At 41.6% G+C, this 16,090-nt stretch overlaps 4 protein-coding genes across 4 annotated transcripts; 2 read left to right on the forward strand and 2 right to left on the reverse strand.

Moving 5' to 3' along the window:
• Positions 1–223: 223 nt before the first annotated feature.
• Positions 224–3,047, reverse strand: c5h12orf43 (chromosome 5 C12orf43 homolog). Its single transcript, XM_037481360.2, has 7 exons — positions 3,033–3,047; positions 1,818–2,019; positions 1,496–1,526; positions 1,168–1,266; positions 991–1,064; positions 804–891; positions 224–728 (listed from the first exon to the last, which is right to left on the reverse strand). The coding sequence occupies exons 1-7, from the start codon at positions 3,045–3,047 to the stop codon at positions 374–376; spliced, it is 864 nt and encodes a 287-aa protein (XP_037337257.2). The 3' UTR covers positions 224–373.
• Positions 2,030–6,649, reverse strand: unc119.1 (unc-119 homolog 1). Its single transcript, XM_037481361.2, has 5 exons — positions 6,302–6,649; positions 5,248–5,361; positions 4,471–4,579; positions 4,184–4,356; positions 2,030–4,059 (listed from the first exon to the last, which is right to left on the reverse strand). Exons 1-5 carry the CDS (start codon positions 6,534–6,536, stop codon positions 3,947–3,949), a joined length of 744 nt encoding a protein of 247 aa, XP_037337258.1. The 5' UTR covers positions 6,537–6,649; the 3' UTR covers positions 2,030–3,946.
• A 106-nt stretch (positions 6,650–6,755) lies between these two features.
• pop5 (POP5 homolog, ribonuclease P/MRP subunit) lies at positions 6,756–8,620 on the forward strand. Its single transcript, XM_037481362.2, has 5 exons — positions 6,756–7,012; positions 7,102–7,244; positions 7,425–7,574; positions 7,677–7,760; positions 7,970–8,620. Exons 1-5 carry the CDS (start codon positions 6,993–6,995, stop codon positions 8,071–8,073), a joined length of 501 nt encoding a protein of 166 aa, XP_037337259.2. The 5' UTR covers positions 6,756–6,992; the 3' UTR covers positions 8,074–8,620.
• Positions 8,621–8,699: 79 nt separating this feature from the next.
• rnf10 (ring finger protein 10) lies at positions 8,700–15,650 on the forward strand. Its single transcript, XM_037481356.2, has 17 exons — positions 8,700–9,251; positions 9,892–10,076; positions 10,240–10,445; positions 10,525–10,615; positions 10,706–10,890; positions 11,067–11,203; positions 11,407–11,561; positions 11,707–11,832; positions 11,976–12,207; positions 12,484–12,617; positions 12,837–12,954; positions 13,060–13,161; positions 13,262–13,399; positions 13,521–13,612; positions 13,753–13,810; positions 14,268–14,435; positions 14,534–15,650. The coding sequence occupies exons 1-17, from the start codon at positions 9,089–9,091 to the stop codon at positions 14,605–14,607; spliced, it is 2,364 nt and encodes a 787-aa protein (XP_037337253.2). The 5' UTR covers positions 8,700–9,088; the 3' UTR covers positions 14,608–15,650.
• Positions 15,651–16,090: the final 440 nt, after the last annotated feature.

The following is a 16,090-nucleotide window of genomic DNA, read 5'->3' on the forward strand; positions in this document are numbered from 1 at the left end:
ATCACTTTTGATACAATAAACTGAAAAATCAACGCCAAAATGTATTTTTATTAAAATGTTTGGTAACCTCAAGAACAACTGTGCATTGATTTGAAACTTTAAATGGCATGTTACCTGCATTGATTTTGTCACAGCCCTGAAATGCCTTTTCCCCTTCATTAAATGGGCAATGTTTTCATGACAAAAGATTATTTCAAGAATAACGACCAGCGATGGAAACACAAAGGGTTTCTTGAAAAGACACACTATTGCGGTCATGTACACACAGATTCATAAGACATGAATCCATTTTTTTTTTGCGGGGGGGAATATATCTTCAAGCTTCACAGACTGGGTTACAAACTAACATCCCAAAACAGCAAGAGATTCGTCATTAGTTCAGTTCGTCTGTGTGTATTTCTCTTTGCTTCTTTTTCTTTTTCCGTTTGACTTTGACCCGTGTGTCCTCCTGCTCTCCGTTCCTTTGCGCACTGTGAGGAGGACTTGCTAAGTCCACCTGCTCGTTCCCTTCTTGAGTCGGCTTTCTCTTTTTCTTCCGCTTCTTCTTCTTCACTACACCAACATGGCTCTCCTCTTCCTCTTCCTCTGCCACTTTCCTCTTTTTCTCTGAGCCGGGAGGTTCTGCTGAGGGAGTGAAGGTCGTAGCGAGCAGTGCTGATTGGGATACGAGATCTTTGACAGACACCGCTGCCTCCCTCAGCCTCGTTTCCATCTCACTGTCGCTGTCACTGTGAACAAAGGACGAAGAACGTTAAGAACTACGCAAACTTATGAGGTTCTTTAAAAACAAAATAATGAAAAACCTTGAGCTGGGAACGCGACGACGCCTCACAGGGGCCGGAGGATCATCGGCTGCCTGTCCCGGTACGGACGTAGAAAACAGACGAAATCCTAAAAAAAAAGGCAACAAAATAGTTATAAATGTAAGGAGAAGATGATGCAAATCCAATAAAAGCAGCGGGTACCAAAATAGAGAAAGAGAAACGTCACCTTCTGCATCATCATCATCACATATTTTGGGTTCCACACAGGATGCATTTTCAGTATACATTTCTGCAATGGAACTGACAGAGAGGCACGTTGTAAAAGCATGTGCATCTTTTGCTCACTGTGACAGGAGATCATTGCATTACGAACTTCGAAGTACGCAAGTCGAGCTACACGTACCCCTCAAGAAGATGCCCCAGCTTAGTAGCAACGTGTGTCCGAAACCCCTCGCTGACCTGGAGCTCGTTGCCGTCGTGTTCGTGGTCAGCCACAACAAAACTGGTGAACAGATATTCAAATGTGTGCATGCAAGGCTGATATTGCCCTTGATATGAAGTTATCCTGCGCATGCAATATCTGGAATACTTTCACTAAAGTTTCTTAAATGAAGGAATGATAGAAACGAGTTTTGTAGGCTACTTCTACAGACATTGCACTGCTAACTTTAACTTTTCTTCCTTCCTAATAATAATTTATAGATAAACGATGTGTTGACAAATAGGCTTACCGCTTTGACTGTTGCACCTTAATCTCCCCATCTGAAACAAACACACATTTACCAAATTAAATTACCAAAAGTATTAGCTCAGTTGTTGGTGGCGATGGTTAAAAAAAAAGACTACCGGCTGCGGGATTAAAGCAAGCTAACAAGCTCTGATGTCCAATGAAGAATTGAATATTTTTAACAGCTATGTAATGTTTAATTACAACTAGCACGTTTTTCATCTAAGGGACCTCTCACTAGGCTCCAGGCACTTCCACTTGTTCATCCGTCTGCACCGAAACATTCGCCCGGTGTCTTACTACTAAAACTACAGTTTAACGTTCACCTTTCTTTGTGTCACTTCGTGTCTCCCAGACCGCCTCTTTACATCGTTTCATCACTTCATCATCATCACTACTGCTGGAATCATCGGAAACACCAGCCATGTTTTTCGCTGTGGCCGCCATGATAACGCATGTGCCGCTGAGCACGTCTGTTATGAGCTGGGGATTCTGGGTAATGTAGTCTGTTCGACCAGGGGAATCGTGCTCAGAAACGAAGGTTTTCACTCAGCTTTTATTTATCACTGTCGTCATACAAACTTTGAACAAGGCCAGATCAGAATGGAAGTCATGGTAATTCTATTCAAATCGTCACATTCTTGGACAAAGTCAAACATCTCCAAAAACATGAAGAATATAATAGATTCCCCAGTTTACATTTCTAATACAAAGTCTATAAAAAGGCCACTTAATCAAATCATGAGTCACAAAGCCATAGTAACCATTCAGCTGGAAGATACAAAAGCCCCCAAATCCCTGATAATTTTCTTATGATTTCACTGTATTTCTATTTACTAGTTTTATATACTTTGCGAAAATAAAATTAGCCAATGAATAAAAAAGTCTTAGGAACAGGTTACAGAATGAATCCATGTTTTGCTCAGCCAAGTATTCTTTTAGTGCAGCCACTTCTCAAGGCTCTTAGATCTCATTTTACTACCACTGATACTGTATGGCAAAGCAATGCACAGTCTTTCTAGCTCTTACAACACTTGTGCTGCTAAGCAACAGTCGGCCTACGGCCTTTTAATCCAAATGATTAAAACAAAAAAAGAGGTCATCTAGCATCATGGAATGAAGGCTACAGCTCCCTGATAGCACAATTATTGGAGTTATAAATGTGTCCACATAATGGTTTGTCACGGCTTTTCAACAAATTTCAAATATAGGCGTAATAAGAGTAAGTTTCAAAACAGTCATAATTGCAATAACCGCAATATTGTTTTCTCTTTTCCTTCAGACATACAGATGGATGATGCAGGGCTCTTACATAGAACCCCCCCAAAAATAAAAATACCTGGAAATAAGGCACATGGAATAATGTTACAATGTACAGTTTTTGTAGCATATGAAAATAACCTTTAGACTATTTCAGTGGTTTCACATGAATTAAATCTCTTGATAATAATAATAGCAATGCCGACCATTTAAGAATCCTCTCAGACAACTGCTGAGTTTCATTCACGTCTTTACAAAGTTAAAAATCGGAGGAATGGAACTGGCTCATCAGACATGGTCCTTAAAGCAGGGCTTCTATGAAAAGAGAAACATTCATTCTCTAACCGTGTGCTTACACATTTGATTAGTTAAAGGGGAGGATCAAATACTTTGAGCCATGGAAGATAACGCAAGCAACGCGAGCAAACACTATATTGCCAGGCGACTGCCAATTACGTTGTAAAAACCGGTAACATATATTAGCAGAGTGAAAAAAAGATCAGGCTATTCTTGAATACAAAATAAAAAGGTCCTATTAAAGATAAAATTGGTCTAACTTTTCTTAGAAAACAGAACGAAAATTTAAATATCTAACACAAACCTCTGTAATGAATGTCAGCTGGTACTAGATATTTAAAAAAGAATGAAACTCAAACAATGTTAACTTAAGCTACATGATAATCTATGAATTACAATACTGTAAAAATTCTAGTTAATGCTCGCTTTTCCTTACGGGAAACAATTGTCACTTGCAAAATTGCTTCCAATAAACATCAACTGATAAAATCTATATACTAAAGTAAATTATGTTATGGCTAACAAGGTCTAATAGTTTAGCCATATGAGGTCTTTGACTCAAAATGTCCCTTTCCAGCAGAGACGGCAAGAAACTTAAAGGCGAAACATGATACTCGCATGACAAACCCCGAAAAACAGAACAAAAAGGTTACAGTAAGATTTAACAGAAATATTTGACTAAACATTCCCCGGAGTCAAAGAAACTGGGTTCAATGAGGTACTGATGAATGGATCCTTGATTTCGTATGAAGGCAGATGGTCTGTTAGTTCTGAAGAATGTTGTCAAGTTTGTTGGAATGCCCAAAAAAGGAGAGAATACTTCAGTACCCCCAAAAGCCGGTTGTGATGCGGGAAATCAATCTCCTGAAAAGTATTGCAAACATTGTCCGTTCAGGGTTTACAGACCACCATTGTAGGCATAGTCTGCCTTGTTGTGCATGATGAGTTTGTTGTCAACAAAGTAGAAACTGTCTGATCTGGTCTCATAAGGATGCGCCACCATTTGGCGAACTGGAGGAACACAGAAGAAAAGAACAAAGAAAGGGCAGATGAAAGAGAGATTTAAACATGGATTATTATGAGAAAAAATGCGTGCAATGCCATTAACATTGGCGGCTAAGTTAAATGAACTCACTGAGGTCATCTGGCAGCTGTGGGAACTCATAAATGTGTTCGCATGTGTTGCGGCTGTCGGGAATGCAAAATCCAAAGTCAAAGTCAAAGTTCTTCAGAAGGCGTCCCTGGAAGTAATGCCTCTCAATCATACGGAAGCTGTTGATGGGCCGGTCGCCCACTGTGAACTCCACACTAAAGGTTTAGAAACAGTAACAATAAAAAAGGACAATTCAATTGACAACGTAAAAGTCAGATTAATATGCTCTCAGTTTATGCACTATATAATTGTACGCTTAATTTACTTACGTCGCACCAACTGTGCACAGTTTTAAGAAGGCTGGTGTAAACTGATATCGCACAAAACGCCCTGCAGTGATGTCCACATCTCCACTCTCTTCTTCACCCTCAACAGGACCTATTACAGAAAAGGAGTTTAGCTGGCTTGCATCCAATATTCACAGGACATGCTATTGTTCAACATGATGTTAAATTCCCTGCCTGTTCAAAAAATATAGAACTTAAAATTCACCAGATATATAAAAAGAAACTGGGATGAAGCTGATTTTACATTGTGGTTGTAAGAGCAATAGTAATTCAAGTTTCCCCCACTTGTTTTCTTAAAAAAAGGTTTATATCCATTTGTTACTAATAATTAAGCCATGGAAATTAAATGTTGGCTCTTGTGGGACTTTCGGGTCTCTTATGTAATGTATTTCTGGTGAGAGCAATACATAGCATGCCCCTGGGATGCTGAATGCTGTTCTCGTGCTTGGTAACACAGGGCTTTGTTGACTGTGACACACCTGGGGGCTTTAAAAGTACAGCGTCAGTGTGCCTGTATCCATTCTTCTCAGAACTACACAATTTACACAGAGTTAGCTTCCAAGTGATGAACCAGATAAACAAGTTTAAATGAACAGCTACATTGCAAGGACGTGTAACTAGACAATCAATAACTTTACAGAGCTTTGGCCGTACTAGAAAAACCTGTCTTGTTGAGGGAAACAAATCTACCAGGGAAACACCTCTGTGAGCTTTGTAAATAGTTGCATCTTCATGAGACAGACGTAACACGCTACTTACTGCTGTTAGGAGGTTTGGCAATCTCAAACAGCACTGTTCCAGTCTCCAGATCCCTGATTTTGAAACGTGTGAAGTCAATGTTGAAGACGTTGTCTTCAGGTTTGCACAGATAGTCTGGAACATAAAAAAGCTCATCTTAAGACAAACATAAGCATTGATCAATCTCACAGCAATTAAGCAACCACTTGCAATCATTGGTACTTCATATGATATTGTATATGCTAATATTTATATTTTGGAGCACAAAGGATTATCCTTAATCTGAGAACCAAGATATCACTTGATGCGCAACTAGAGTTTCAGTATTTATTATCTGGCTCCTGAACAACAGTAGTTGTGAGTAATGCTATAGCTCAACCTCCCAGCGTTTCAACAGTGTCACGATAGAGAGGGGAAGCAAAGCCATTGTTTACGGGTCCGGGAAGGGACAAAGAAACAATGGAAGGCATTAAGCATTCGCTGCAACTGAGGTAGAGGGGTTTCCGATGACTCAGATGGTTGAAGCGGGGCAGTAAGTTACAACTTGGGTGAGATGGTTTTGCTTCCAAGAGACCAAAGAGAAGGGGGCCAAAAAGCATTGGATAAAATGACTTGAAGCAGCTCAAAACGTAACGATTTGTAGTAAACAAATTGGTATTTAATAGGTGGAAAGAAACATGAATTCAATTTATTTAGCATTTGTTAAATACTATCATTTGTAATACAAAAATAATTCCCCCCCGAAAAAAAGCTATTAATACAGGGGGCCCCGGACACTGAAATGAATCCTGCTGGGTGGCCCAAATTCCTTGCTACGCCACTGGATATCTCCTACTTTTTTGGTTAATGCTTAAGAGTTCTGACACCCAACTCAAAAACTAGTGAGACATATGCTAACGTTAACGCTACTCGTTTAAACAATTGTACATAGGGACCAGTCATTAGATTGAATGGACACATTGGTCAACTGATCTGAAAACTCGTCACTTAGCCACAATTAGCATCGGAAATATGGTGCCCGTTTAGCCGGTTTAACGACTTTTATTAGGACCAAGTTAACATTCACATAACGTACCCTCCGTGACTGCCCGGAGACCCAGGACATTGTCCGGGGTAATATCTCTTCCCAGAGTCCGCAGTTCATCCTCTGTGACCACAGGCCACTTATCCGTTTGACTGCGCCTCGACTTCAGCTTCTTCAGCATTCCTCCACCTGTCTTTCGATCCCTGTTTTTCTTCTCTGAACCGGTGTCTGCGTCCGTCTGACTTTTGCTGACTGTCGGTGCCGATTTGTTTTGCGAACCGTTCATACCAGACACTGATGCGACAATGGAGAGAGGTTGTTGTTTTTTAATGTAAGAGCGACTTAACAAACTGCGGGTGCAATTTCAAGATGGCGTTATTCGTGTATGGAGACAAGAAATGGAGATTGTGATTGGCTAAGAGCGATGGCTATTGTCATAGTTACCGACGGGGTGTGAATGTTTTAAGACCCAGAACCTCCCGTTTCTTGTTACAATGTTGTTTGGTCTTTAAACCTTTGCTTGCCACCCATAACTTGTTATGAAAGGGTCGTATCCTTCTTTATTCATTTCCGTTCGGGAAAAAGCATCAAATGGTGTCAATATTTTGACTCAAACTACTTTGTGTTTCTTTGAGTATAGCATGCAGTACACTACAGCGCCGGTTGGCGCTAGTGCAACTCTCCAGGCGCTAGAGCGCTTTCTTTTGACGGAAGTTCCCACAGAAGAAGAACAAGAGCCGCGATGGTGCGAATGAAGTCCAGGTAAAAAATGTGTCCCTCGTGTGCTGTTGGTTCAAATTGTGTGAATCCAAAGTTATTTTTTTCTGACGCTCCCCCCCCTTGGTTGGTAGGTATTTACTGTGCGAAGTCATCGTTCCGGACAGGAGCCGCTTGTTGCTGCTGGATGACCGAGCTGTTGCTACGTCAGTGAAGGCAGCGGTGGCTCGCATTCACGGGGACTACGGGGCAGCACTCTGCAGCATCAGGTTCTCTGGTGAGCCGTGGTTAAACCTAACATTAGTTGTTTGGCTGCCTCGACATGATTATGTGAAGCATTCCCCCAGCCCTGTAACTCATAATGATACTGTTATTACATGAATCATTAAGTCACGCCGTTCAGTAAGGATATTGCAGTATTAACTGGGCGCTAACGTCTCTTTCTCTCTCTTTTCAGTCAAATACCTGAATGCTCATACTGGAATAGTATTCCTGCGTTTCCCTAAAAGATGTTACAAACTCCTCTGGTCTGCATTGCCTTTCATTACCAGTATTGAAACTCGTGGGCAGAACATTGAATGTTTCCTGAACTGCTTGCATGTGGGAGGTAATACAAACATCCACATACATCATAAACTCAATCAGACATACCCTTTGACAATCCTAAATATGAATTGAACCCTAATTGAAGAGGTTTGTTTTTTTATAGGAACAATTAGAACCTGTCAGAAGTTTCTGATCCGATACAACACCCAGCAGCTCCATCGTATGCTACCTAAATGTAAAAATGAAGGTAGGAAAGTAACTATGCTATCTAATATAATTTACACTCAACTCAATGCAATTTATTTATTTATCAGTCATCATGTATTGCATTAGAATCTTATAGGATGTATAGTAGCATTTCACTTTTTGAATTGTTTATTGCAATGTTTAGTGTACTGAAAATGGACATAACGAAAAATGGCATTTGACTGCTGCAATCTTTTTTTCCATTTGTAGAAGAAAAACAACAAGTAAAGAAAGCTATTCTGAAGTGCACTCTAACAAGAGGAAACAGGGAAGAATTGGAAGAGGAATTATCAAGTGATGACGATGAAGATTGACCCAACAGTAAAAGGCAACAGACAATGTTGGTTTTAGGCCTGCATTTAAACATAATTAACACTGGAAATATGTTTTATGATGCAGCTGCTTGGAGCCGTTTGTAAATATATCTTACTGACTGCATGCCAGTCTTCAATTCAGGGTCAAATTAGATATTTGTTACATGATTTGAATTGGCAGGATAGTCTGTCGGCAAAAATATAACTGCAATCTCATAGCACAAAATAGGACTGGCCTAATTCTGAGAATCAGTTTTCATTTGTATTTATATTATGTTTTATGGTTCATATTTTGTCTACAAATAAACGTATTTTTGTCTGTACGTTGTCCTTAAAATTAACTTTGTATGCACCTATACATTCACACAATTGATTGCTAAATGATTGTTTAAAATGTAAAATAATCAACATATCTATTGATATAGTCTACATTTTACAATCTTTAACAACGACCCTACCGTGTCAAGATGCTGATGGCTTAATCTGTGTATTATCCCAAACCATAAACTGTATAATTAAACCCCTAAAAACCTGGCATATTCGTTCATAGCTGACGAAGCTTCATCGACTACGTTTCCCACAATGCATAGTTCCGACTTTACCAAACAGACTTGCAGACAGCACAAGAAACATCCGGGTATCGCAGGTTCCCGTTTGGCGACCCGTCGCCATTAGTGCAATCCCGTTGTTACGGAGATATTTTTTTGTCAAAATCTCTAAAAGATCACGTTTTCCAGCTTTTGGAAAACGCTTAACGCCTTGTTAAGGGCATTTTGTATTCCCTAACAAGAAAAAAAACCTTAAATTCGGGGGTCTTGGCTGCGCGTGGCGAGCTCTCCTCTCTACTAACAGCCTCCATAACTTGAGACGCCGAAATCGTGTCTTTTTTTTCTCGTTTTCTTTTGTCAAGATGTCGCCGTAATGGGGTCGCCGTGTTTGACAGAAATGAATCAGGGCCTTCGTTGCCTGACCCGCAGTTACTATCGCCCGATTTCCCCTTTAGTTTTTCCGTTTGATGCTAGAGAGCTCGGCGGCTCTCTACCCGGAGCTCCGTCCCAGAACCGCTCACCGCACGGAAACAAACATGGAGAAAAACCCCAACAGCAGCACCAACAGCAAGGTCCCGCCCCGTTCCAGCTCCACGGGCCCGACACCGGGCGACTCTAAACCCAAAACAGGTGAAAAGACTTCAGCACACGACACAGACACAGACGTCACTCGAAGTTATCAAACATGGTGTCCTCCCAGCTAGACACTCGTCGCCTTGTGGCCTGCTGGGGCCTAGCAGCGCATCAGCGGTTGTTTTTATCTGGAGCGGCTGATGTCACGCTCAAACATTTTGCCCTCTGTCCGGCCGAGCCGTAACGTTATCTAATACCTGTACGCAACGATGTCTTCTGTAATAGCCTCTCTGCTCTGATTCGTGGATGCAGACCCACTGACACATTTTAACGACCCACTTTTTTGCAGCTTTTAAGCTAGTTTGTAACAACTGTCAGAATCCCACTTTGAAGCTAGAGAATGTGTGACCTTAAGAGGTTTCCCCTTTTAATGTAGTATTCAAATCTGCAATATGCTGTTTGTGTTAAAGACAGGAGGGACTGTCTACGAAAGGCCTGATAGTTACCAACAACACTAATTATAATAGCCTTAATTACATATTTTTACATATTCTACATGAAACCGGGTTGCAAACCCCTTACAATATTCCTTTCTCGGAAAAATCTTAAAAATGAGGCATTAGTTAAATTAAATTTTACATTGAAGGATAATACTTTTGTGTTCATGTCACTGACAAATGTTTTTTTTTTTTTTCAGAAGGTAAAAATAATGGAGGCTCCAAGCGCTACAGCCGCAAGCGTGAGCCCTCCTTTCCTAAAACTGAAAGTTTCCAAGGCTCTCGCCACACCAATTCACAGAAAAGCAAAAATTTTGAGAAGAGACCCCCCCAGAGAGGTGGAGCACGACAGTATGGAGTTACAGGTGGAGGACGACGGGAGGAGGTCAGTATTCTTGATTGATTATCCTTTAATAACAAAAAAATATATCTTGCATCATAAACTAATGACAACGGTCTAATCTTTGAGATAACTTTGAGATGAAGCACAGCATCAATTTGAAGTCCAAATATGCTCTACAGATTGTTATCCACTTCTGCCCCTCCAGGTAGCAGAGACACGCCGGGCCGAGTTTAGCCCGGCTCAGTTTGCTGGACCTAAAAAAATAAGCCTCAACCACCTGCTGAACTTCTCCTTTGAACCCCGTGGAGGTAACGGTGGCATCGGAGACGGAGGACACTTCGGTTGGGGCCGCCGAAACAAATGGGGCCACAAGCACAAGCCCTTCAACAAGGAGCTTTTTCTGCAGGCCAAGTGAGCAACCGCTCCCCAAAACCCAACAGGAAATATAGCGCATAGAAGTGTGTGAGTTAACAGACTTTGTGTATTTCAGTTGCCAGTTTGTGGTGACTGATGACCAGGACTACAAGGCTCACTTCACTGATCCAGACACTCTGGTCAACTGGGACTGTGTGGAGCAAGTGGTGAGTATGGTACATGTGTGTCAGTAATGAAGCCCTCTGTCATGTTCTCACTGATGCGCGTAATCCCAACCCATCTGTCCACGTCTACAGCGCATCTACAGTCATGAGGTGCCATCTTGCCCCATCTGCCTCTACCCCCCTCTGTCGGCCCGCATCACCCGGTGTGGACACATCTTCTGCTGGCCGTGCATGCTGCACTACCTGTCTCTTGGTGACAAGAACTGGTCCAAGTGCCCCATTTGCTATGAGGCAGTTAATACCGCTGACCTTAAGAGGTAAAGAATAAATAAGAAAGCCCTGTAGGCTAGCGAAACAAAATCAAGCAGTTGGGGAGGGGTAAATACTTCTTTTAAAAAGGCACAACAAGGAAAACAATAAAGTCTTCCCATAGAGTTTGATTTATTAAATTTGTTTTTGTTTGGTTTCTTTGATCATTGCTTCCTTATTGCAGTGTGGTTGCTATGGAGACCAGACAGTACGTGGCTGGGGATGTAATCACCATGCGCCTGATGCAGAGGGAAAAGGGAGCTCTGGTGGCCATGCCTAGCTCTCAGTGGGTGAAGGTGGAGGAGCCGGTTCGCTTTGGAGGTGAGAGGCAGGGGAACCTTTTTATGAAAGCTATACCCAGCATAGTCCTCAAAATGACATGTTCTACACAACAGGCTTTTTATGTACTTGAACACGCTGGGTTATGTTGTTTGAAGATGTATTAATGTTGTGGAAGTGTCTTAATCCTGAAGGGGATGGTTTCCTCATTTTGTATTCAATCTGGTATGACATGGCTTTTCTAGATACGTGTCTCAGCCCGTACTCCAAGCTGCTGCTGACCTCCCCGACGCAGGTCCTGAGCTTGGTGGAGGAAGAGAAAGCCGTCCTGCAGGCTCAACTCAGCCAGGAAGGAGACGCTCAAGCCTGTTTCATCCAGAGCGCCCTTTGTCTTTTGCAGGTAACTAAAGCTACGTGCCTCTTTGAAACCAAACAATGTATTTTGTATCCGTACTAAAAAATGAACCTGTAGACAGTACACAGTCATCAAAATGACATACCTGTCTACTAATATTTACCTCTAACTTTATGTCTTTATTGTTTAGGAGCGAGAGGAAATGCTTCTGAAGCAACAGAAGGCACAGTTTGGAAATAGCTTCGACCTGTCCTTTCTCACTCTAGAAGAACCTTCTTGTGTGAAGGAAGTGGTCACTACCATCAGCAGCACCAAGGTGACTCTAAAAATGCATCTTTTTATCATTTTTGTATGACATGATCTATTTGTGACTTTATCAAATGATATTTCGTGCAGATTCTCCCCCCCCAATGCCTATACTTCTATCATATAGTACAATGTCTGTCTTTCCTTTTGTAGCCGGTGCTGCAGTACTCCTCTGCCTTTGATGATGAGGTGGCTGAGGTCCCAGAGGAGGGCACCGCACAGCCGTCCGACTTCCCCGAAAGTATTCTGGAGAGTGTGGTAGAGGAACTTCCAGAGGCTATGATAGATGCAGCCCCAGAGCCTCAACCCGATGAGGAGAGCCAGACCGAGTCAGGTCGCCCCTCAAACAGCGTGGTGCATGGACCGTACTATTATTTCTACCAAGGTGCTTATTTCCTACTCCCCAGCCTTGTATGGTTTCCCCTGCCCACACAAATAATATAGTATTCATTTTTAACCTTGAAAATAATTTCAAAGAAACTGAATGGCACACTACCTAAATATATAAAAATAATGAATCAAAAGCTGACACTATTATTTAACTGGACAATCTGGTTTACAGTAATTAACAGGAAGTTAACATGAAAAAGTTGGCCGTTTTAAACGTCAGTGTGTGACATTTCTTATTACCTTTTTCTCCCTCTCCCGTGTGTCCGTCCAGCTGATGACTGCCAGCAGATGTTCCTGCATCCTGTGAATGTACGCTGTCTGCTGCGTGAATATGGCAGCTTGGAGGCCAGTCCTGACTCCATCACTGCCACAGTGTTGGAGATAGACGGACACACAGTCACCGAGGTCAGCGAAGCACATATCCAATGCCATTCTGATCATTTTGGTTTAGCTTTTTCACCAGATGGAGTAATTGGTGTTTAAAGTGTGAGGATGTAAATATTTCTCCCCAAAGCCGCTTTTACAAACTACTGTATTCCTCCATGGTTTATAACTTTGATTCTTTTACAAATGGCAATCGCAGCTATTGCTTCAACTGACTTTTCGTACATGGCTCTGTGGCAGGAGATCCGTCGGCGTCATCGGTATCTGGCCCATCTGCCACTCACATGTGAGTTCAGCATCTGTGAGTTGGCCCTACAGCCGCCAATCCTGTCCAAAGAGACTCTGGATACATTTGCAGGTTGGTACACTTTGCCTCTTCTCGGAATGTGAATTTACAGATGCAGCAGGGAGATTTCATTTATTTTAACGGGGGATTGTATATATTTTCCGGGCAAACTGCTAGATGATCTGGAGAAGAGAAAGCGCCTGAGGCATAAGAAAGCAAGGGATGAGAAGCGCAGAGAGAAGCGGATTGAAATTGAGGAGAACAAGAAGCAGGGTAAATGTAAGTACAGCAGTCCCAATCACAAGCCAGAAATTAAACAATACATATGAGAGAAATCAGACTGAGGTTTGTTGCTTAATTCCATTCATATGTTCCCCAGATCCAGAGGTGCATATCGGATTAGAGAACCTTCACCATTTCCCAGCGTTTGGATCTCCTCCTAACAACAGCTGCCCCCTAATGCAGCCTGACTTCACGTTTGCCCCTGCGTCCCCCCTCAGCAGCAGTCCTTCCTCTGGTGAGGGAAGCTCCTTATGCTGCATTTTATTGTTCAGTGCTGTAAATGTAACCTCTGCCTGTTATGGTTTAGGTTCATGCATTTGGACATTGTGAGTTGAGCATTCTTTTTGTTATTTTAGATGGGATGACATTCCCAAATCTGAATGGGCAAAGCTCTTTTCCCATTGTGGGTAGTCTGGAGGATGACTCCCACTGTATGTCCTTTGCACAGGTGTGTATAGCAAACTGAAAAATTGCAAAATACTGATACAATGAATTGAGACAGCCTTTTCATGAGGTAAATGCATCACATAACTGAAGTGGGCTTATGTCGTGGAATGTAACCTGTATACTTGACATGCTGTGTCCCAGATGCTAAGAGATGGGAAAGCCAGAGGGGATGCTGGGCCCAGGATCACTCCAAAGAAAGGTAGTGCAAGATTATGAATGTGAAAATCTAATCCAACAGTTCTAAAAGCAAAAACGCTATTCAGTACTTACACAGAAACAATTTCCCTCTGCCTCTTTTCTGTGATCCCAATGGAGTTTGCATGATTGCGATGCTCCTGAGTAAATCAAACCCCATCACAGCCGAGGAGTCTCTAACACAGTGTCAAATGCCTACAGTCGGGATTTGTCATTAAAGCAATCCTGACAAAAGGCTTCCCTTGTAAAATGATCTGTTAGACTGCTATTGACAACATAATGGATTTATGTATTCATGGTTCGCTGTGTACGTGCACGTAGCCCGTACTATAGGTGATCGCTGTGGGTGAAATAAGAGAAGCTTTGTGGGGAATTTCCTGTAAAGCCTCTTTTTACAGCCGTTAAGCAGTGGTACTCACTGAAGGCTTCCTTCACTAACTAGCGTGTTTTTTGCCATGCAGATACATTGCTAGCTCCCCCAGCGGCAGACAGCGATGGCGAGAGCGACGGGTCGGACCGTGTCCCTGTGCCCAGCTTTCAGAACTCCTTCAGCCAGGCTTTTGAGAAGGCGCTTCTGCAGCTGGACCACGGTGCAGCCGCTCCTCCACAACCCGTGGTCGACATCCCAGGTCCGACATCTATGGAACCTTTTAGATATTTAGATTATTGTTAAGCTACATTGTTTGTTTTAAGACGTGCCCTCATCCTTGGTGTCTTGTCTTTTTAGATGAGAAAGGTGGGAAGAAGAAGAAGAAGAAGCAGAAACTTCTATTCAGCACGTCCATGGTTCACACAAAGTAGACACTGAAGTTCATTTAACCACATTGTTTCTTGAGTTAACCTTCCTGCAGCTTGTGTTTTTACTGCCATGCAGATAATGCTAGGAACTATAAGCTATGGAAAACGTTTTCGGTAGGTAGATTAAGTTCACTCTTGCTTTTAGTCCTATGGGTTTGATCCATTGTTTCGGTGCGATTCAGTTTAATATACTTCACACATATTCTTTCATTGTTAAACAAGGTGAAAACTTTGCTGCAGCCTCCTGGCACACTGAACGCCTCAGCAATGACATTTGGTTGAGATGCTCAGTGAAGCTCAGATTTAACAAGCTGCTGGCTCACATTTAGTGTGCTTTATGCTTTTCATCACAGTGTTTGTGATGTCCCAACTTTCCTGACGTTGACCCTGAGCATCTAGGATCCAAGAGGGATATTAATTAGATCTTCATGGGTGCTTAATATTAGAGTAGCAGTCAGCCAGCTGCAGGCACGTTTTGAATATTTCCAAGATACTCGGTGCTCATAAATCAGCAATGAACTTCAGCTTTGAATACATGGAATCAAAGTACATGTCAGTGTTTATCACAGGTCATTTGGATTAGTATTTTACCACCCTTTGCAAGTATGGATTTTGAGATTGATCCCATGGAACTTTGTAACAAAAGAATTCATACATAATGTTGCTAAAAAGGCAGTATTGTATTAAAGGGATTAGATCTGGTGTTTCAACAGAAATCCTATATATATATATATATATATAATCTCCTGTGTGGTTACACCATAAGTACGAACTTTCTTCTCATTCGTTTTTTCTGCTGTCACAATCCGTTGTAGAAGATTTACTTATTTTTGACATTACTCCCCCAGTTAACTTCAGTGCTGAAACTGTGTGAAGTTAGATTGCTGACATTTAAAGAATACTTCTAGAAACCTGGAGAAAGATGGATTGATCATATATTTTTATTTGAGGGTTCTTTATGTCACCTTTTAATTTTGAGCAAGTTTAAAGACTAGTGTACAAAACTAGTCAGTTGAAAGAAATAAAGTAATGCACAAAGAACTGAATGTTTGTTTTTGTGTAATTTAATGCCAGTGATAATAAAGGATGATTCTGGGTGAGGTCGAACACTAAAGAAATTACCTCTATGCTATGTACTTTTGAAGCTGTATTTAGTTATCACCACATGAGGGCATCCCAAAAAAGCCAGATGCCTTTACAATTTATTCACCATAGCCCCAGAGACTGTTATCATAAATGCATAAATTGTTTTCTTATGGTGGAGCTAGGAGGCAGGCTAGACATTAATGAAATGCATGTATTTTATAATACTTTAATTACGTGGTTTTACGTTTTCATAAAACGGTCTCATAGAGATACTAGCCCTTATTTTATTGTGTCCAACCTTCTGAAACTGAGTCCGTACCTATAGGTTTATTAAAATATATGGATTATTTCTATATGAGATGGGATAGTTCTCTGCACACTCACATTATCAAGCAACACA

Source organism: Pungitius pungitius, chromosome 5 (assembly GCF_949316345.1).
Source record: "Pungitius pungitius chromosome 5, fPunPun2.1, whole genome shotgun sequence".
NCBI lineage: Eukaryota > Metazoa > Chordata > Actinopteri > Perciformes > Gasterosteidae > Pungitius > Pungitius pungitius.